Below are 6,000 nucleotides of genomic sequence, written 5' to 3' on the forward strand. Positions count from 1 at the left end.
TCTTTGAGACAGTGACCAAAGACCTGCATTATACGACTGACAGACAAGAACGGTTTGACCTAAAAATATCAAAATTGAAACTACTGCGGAAAAAAAGACACCTACATCTTGGATGCCCTTGAGGTAAGCTAAAACATACCCAAATTTAATTTCAAAGTGAACTATCCCTTTAAAGGTGCTGTATGTAGATTTTCTACCAAAACGAATCCTTTTTTTATTGCCTGTGTGTGAAGGGGTTGTAATCTCACATTAAAATTATCCACTTTGCGGGTTTTGCTATTACCTCTGAAAGCAAGTATTCTTATTTTTATGTGAAGGTCCCGGGTCGGATTTACCGCCAGTGACGTCACCTGCATGCGCGCTCTCGAGCCTCTCGCCTAGTCTAGCTTACTGACTTTGCACTCAACAGCGACGACACTGCAACTTATGACATGGACTTATGACTTATGCAACTTATCACATGTCTGATAACACTAAGAAACGACCTGCGCCCAGCAAAACACAGACTCCAACACAGACTCCACATATTGCCAGACGTGAATCGGATGAACTTCGGGTAAAAAACATGGAACAACATCGGCAGGGCATTTGAATAATGGAGAAACCTTATCTACAAACCTAGAATGTACATTTCTTGTGAAGTAGTGCTTGCAGTGGCAAAATTCGGCACGGTTGATAGGGTTCCATACTTATCATGGTACGAGCATGGAGGATTAGTTCAACGTCAAGCTGATAAAAGTAGCCTATTATTTTAACGTTGCAGTGGGAGTTTACCTGAGTTTCCAGCATGTTGTGGGATGCTTTGTGTGTTATGCCCGGTTGCGTCTCAGTCTGGCCCGTACCCACAGTGCTTGCTCATAAATTCGAGCACGCGTAAGAGCACGCGCTTGTAAACTTATTGGTTGCAATCTGAAACATCACCGCTAGAGGTCGCTAAAAACTACATACAGCACCTTTAACTATGATTTTTGCCTCAATAAACTCCTAATTGCTGTTTATTAATAGTTAGTAAGGTAGTTGTTAAGTTTAAGTTTAGGTTTTGGGAAAGGATTAAGGAATGTACAATATGGTCTTGCAGAATAAGGCATTAATATGTGCTTTATAAGTTCTAATAAACAGCCAAAATCCAACAATAACTAGTTAATAGTCAGAATTGTACCCTAAACTAAAGTGCACTATTTTCATTTTAGGGACTATTCTAAACTATTCATGATTAATTGTCATTAAGTAAAACCATGAAAAACATGTCTTTACTTGTAACAAAATTAATGTTAACTGAAATAAAATAAAATGAGAAAAATATATTATCAAAGACCATTTTTTTTATAAAAAATGAAACGGAAAATATAAAAGTAAAATCTAATTGAACATATTAACAAAAACTATAATAGTATATCAATGTATATCAACACTGGAGTTATTTTATGATTGAATATTCACCTTTGCATCTGTATAATGCCACACATTTATTGTTGAAATCTGTTTTTGCTCAATCTGTTTTAGGAAAGGCATGCCGACAACCTCATCCAGAACCAGCACTACCAGGTAATGACTGTACACATCACATTTTGGCATCCATGTCACAAATCCATTTTTCAGCATGCTGTTAGATTCAACCCATGCTGTTAATATGTTAACAAACGCCAACAATTTATTTAAATGAGAAAACAAACGTTAGCCGATGGGCATCATGCATATTAATGACTTATTAGAGCTTTGCAAGCCATATAATTTGCATGCTTTTCATAAATAATAGTTCTAGGTGCTTGCAAAGAAACAAATCGTGAGATTTTAAAAGGTGTTGATCATGATCATGCTTAAAATACATCTTGATAACATGTAGAAATACTGTTAATTGTAATTTGACAATATTCAGTACTTGCTCTAATTGCATTACATCCTGTCCTGCTACTTATTTGATAACCACTGGATGGACTTTGCTAATGTATTAATTCATAGCCAGACAGACTCCAGCAACCTCTGGTGCAGGTCGCGACACTGTAATGAACATCCCTTTTAGTGGAGCGGCTAAGTGCTTATGTTTGGCAGAATCCTTCAGTTTATGATACATGCGTGAAAATTGGCATGAGCAGTCTCCATGGGTCACTTGACAAGAAAATTGTCCGAGCCACTTGAAATTTCAAGATGGCGGCCATTTTTCAAGATGGCCGACACCTTAGCAGTTAAGTGATATAGTGGTTTATTTGGTGATACAAGAATGACAATTGGCATGATCAGTCTCTGTGGGTCACTTGACAATAAGCCACCTACAGCTACTTGAAATTTCAAGAAGGCGGCCATTTTTCAAGATGGCCACCACCTTAGTAGAGCAATTAGGCTTAAGAAATCATTTAGTTGGTGATACAAGCATGAAAATTGCCATGAGCCTAATTGCTCCACTAAGGTGGTGGCCATCTTGAAAAATGGCTGCCATCTTGAAATTTCAAGTAGCTGTGGGTGGCTTATTGTCTAGTGACCATCAGAGACTGCTCATGCCAATTTTTATGTTTGTATCACCAAATAAACCACTATATCACTTAACTGCTCCACTAAGGTGTCGGCCATCTTGAAAAATGAAAAATCTTGAAATTTCAAGTGGCTCGGACAGTTTTCTTGTCAAGTGACCCATGGAGACTGCTCATGCCAATTTTCACGCTTGTATCATAAACTGAACGATTATATCACTTAACCGCTCCATATTGAAAGAGTGAGTGTGTGAAAAGTGTGTGTCGAGTTCCAAAATGGACAAAAACACCATAAAAGAACCCTAAAAATGTTGATGTGCCATTATGAATTGACAAGACCGGGAATGTAGTGCAAGTCTATATGGAGCCGTTTGGACTACTTTTGTGATGCATTTATTGGATTTATTTTTTTGGTGTTGTTGCTATTTTTGAGCTTTACAGTTTTGCAGTTAAATAGCAAGAGCTGTGTGATGATTGTTCAAAATCTTTTCTTCTATATTCTGTGGAAAAATTAAAGCATACGGACTAGGAACAACATGAGGATGAATAAATAATGATAGAGTTGTCATTTTTGGGTGAACTATTCCTTTAAGCAGTGTATTTTGTGAGTGTAAGGTTGTATATAATTGCTACAGACAAATGTTACTCCCAACAATCAAGAGCTGCAGTTGCAGATATTGCATTATCTGTTATTTTTAATTGTGCGTAAGCTTGTTTTGGCTCACTCTTTATTGGAAATGCAAATCAATGCTAATGAATGCACATCCAGATTTTCACCATACATTAATATGCCCAAAACTGATTTTCACCCATTATTAAACTGGGATCTCAAAATATGCGCATGCCAATCACATCGAAAGCCCATCAACTTATCTTACAGTGATGGTTCATGATGCAGTGGTAATGTTGAGCACATACCACATTCATTACTGCAATGCTTGTCCTTCATTCATCCTGCATTGTTTTATTTTTTATTTTATTTTTTATGGTTTCTGTATTCATATAATTTATTTGCCAATATGACTCAGATACGGTTTATTTCTCTTTTAGTTTTGTTTTGTTGACCTCTTTTACAGGCCTAAACATTTGATTTGATTATTTGCATTTTTGTTATCTCATTCCTTGCTTGGTCCCTCACACTCACCCTGTCTGAGATTATATCATCACCTCATTTGGGGATGAGGAAAGTCCTTGTAAATCATTTTGAAGAGGAAAACATGGTTGTTTGTAGATCAGAAGGTAACATGTCAAGAGAAATGTGTGTGTTTGTGGCTGTTTTCAGGGGGTGATCAGAAACTTGGTAAAGCGATACGTTGCAGCCATGATCCGCAGTGCCAAAACAGACGAAGGGCTGACAGAGGAGAACTTCAAGGTGTGAGGATTATCTTATTCCCTTTATAGACACTTATACAATTTTATAGAGGCCATTGTGATCTCATTTGTTTTTGTGTAAATTTGGATAGACACTGAAACATACAATATCAACATGGCAGCATCAAAAAAATTGTTTATATAAAAATAAACCCTTTTATGCATGGGCAATAATGAGATCTCTTTGCCAGGTTGTTAGTAAAGTAAAGTAGACATTAAAAGGGCCTGGTTTCACAGTCAAGGCTTAGATTAAGCCAGGCTTTAGTTTTAATTAGGGCATTTAAGTAGCTTTTTGTAAACGTGCCTTAGAAAAAAAAACAATACTGATGTGCATCTTGAGACAAAACAATGTCACTGACATATTTTATGATTCGCTTACAGTTAAAACAGTTCAAACATGCATTTTAGTCTGGGACTAGTTTAAGCCTTGTCTTTGAAACTGGAGGAACATGAACGGTTTATAGACTTAAAAGTAAATTAACCTTGAATTAAGCCATATTTGCTTTTATAATACAGCAGAAAATGTAGCTGTATTAGGATAAGACATCAATGTTCTATATATAATTATTGTGATTGTTAATTATATTAGTAACATTAATATTGTTAATATATGAGTATTAATAGTAATAAAATGGTTTGTTAGCCTGACTGTACACAGTTTACATTGCAATACAGCAACTTATACAAATATAGAATTAAGTTGATGTGCGACCACAATGTATGTTCAAACATGGCTCATCCAAACCTTTTAGAACATCTATTTAGCTTGATATGAATTTCATAGTCTAAATAATGATTTCCTTATGTAGCTTTCACTTTAAATGCGAAGTGATATCATAACCAGGCATATGACGATAATAAGAACGATATGTCCAAATTTCCATCCTGCATGCGACAGGACATTTTGTTGGCTGTGATGCCATCTTCCATCTCCTCTTGTAAATTAAACACTTGGGAAAAGACTGATAATGGAAGGTAACAAACTCCAGACAAGGCATATCCCTAAACTCCACAAGAAAAACCATAAGGACTTAAGCATGAGACGTTATGAAGATAAATGTTGTAACGTTGGAATATTTCCTGTAATTAGGTGATGTGGTTAAGCTCTGCTAATTTAATTTGTTTCTCTGCATTCAGGAACTGAAGCAGGACATCTCCAGTTTCCGCTACGAGGTTCTAGACCTGCTGGGCAACCGTAAACCCCCGCGCCGCACATACTCTTCCAGTAGTGATGCCACTCAGCAGGACGAAACAGCTGAGCCCGAGGAAGAAGAGGATGAGGAGGGAGACGGGCTCGGAGGACACCGATGTGGGGATGAGGGAGAGTCAACCAGATCCAAAGCATCTGCGTCCTTTTCCCAGTGTTACAGGAGTAACCGAGAGTCCCAGTTTAGCGTGTCGGCCCTGTTCAGGTCCATGTCGGGACCGGCCAGAGAAAGACTGGAAAGCAACGGCTTGAGGAAGAACGTATCCCACCCCTCTGCATTTGTGCGGACCTTTTCACGCTCCAAGAAAAACTCTTTGCAGCGTTTGGGAATGCTGATGTCGCGCATGAATGGACACGTCCCGGATCCGCATGCGGAGACCCCTGGAGTTCAGCGGTCTGCATACAGCGTCTCAGACAGCGTACCGCAAACATCTTGGCACGACCCTCAGACGCTGTCGAAGGCGACACAGAGCGAGATGCACCTGCACACGCTGGGATTGGGACCCTCTGAGACTGAACATAACCCAGTGCAGGCCACATCTCGACGGGCAAACGGCAGGGAGAGTCTCCTCCTCCGGCCGCCCCCGCTGCACTGTGCTTCCTCCAGCGCACAGCTCTTGGCCTCCAGTGATGGCTGGATGGGACCCTGTGACATTTTAGGCTCCTCCAGCTGGGAACAAGAGGAGTCTGTTACGACACAGCTGTAGTGGCGGTAGCGAAGGCCATTGGGTTCAAAAGGTTTGACAATAGTGAAAGGCCTGTAACGCTCATACTTTTGCATCTTTACGCTTTGCACACATTGGATCTTATTCGCTCAACACGAACAAAACAAATAGTGTAAAAACGTTCATAAAACCTCAATGCGAGAGTCAATGCGACCATTTATGTAATGTGTATTTATGCGTTCCAAATTATTTGAAAAATGTGTTCCACTTGTGTTTATTGATTGAGGCCCAT

The 6,000-nt window shown here is 39.0% G+C and overlaps 1 protein-coding gene across 1 annotated transcript in view; it reads left to right on the top strand.

Annotated features, from left to right (window-relative positions):
- Positions 1–5,750, top strand: part of trpc5b (transient receptor potential cation channel, subfamily C, member 5b) — a gene marked incomplete at both ends in the record, with an annotated part of 29,509 nt that extends 23,759 nt beyond the window's left edge. The window contains 3 exons of the mRNA XM_081391490.1: positions 1,504–1,545; positions 3,748–3,837; positions 4,974–5,750. Of these exons, the coding sequence (XP_081247616.1) occupies positions 1,504–1,545; positions 3,748–3,837; positions 4,974–5,750 (909 nt within the window). The remainder of the gene's footprint in view (positions 1–1,503; positions 1,546–3,747; positions 3,838–4,973) is intronic.
- Between the last annotated feature and the right edge of the window lie 250 nt (positions 5,751–6,000).

This window comes from Scardinius erythrophthalmus (genome assembly GCF_964197995.2).
Source record: "Scardinius erythrophthalmus genome assembly, chromosome: 17".
NCBI classification, from domain to species: domain Eukaryota; kingdom Metazoa; phylum Chordata; class Actinopteri; order Cypriniformes; family Leuciscidae; genus Scardinius; species Scardinius erythrophthalmus.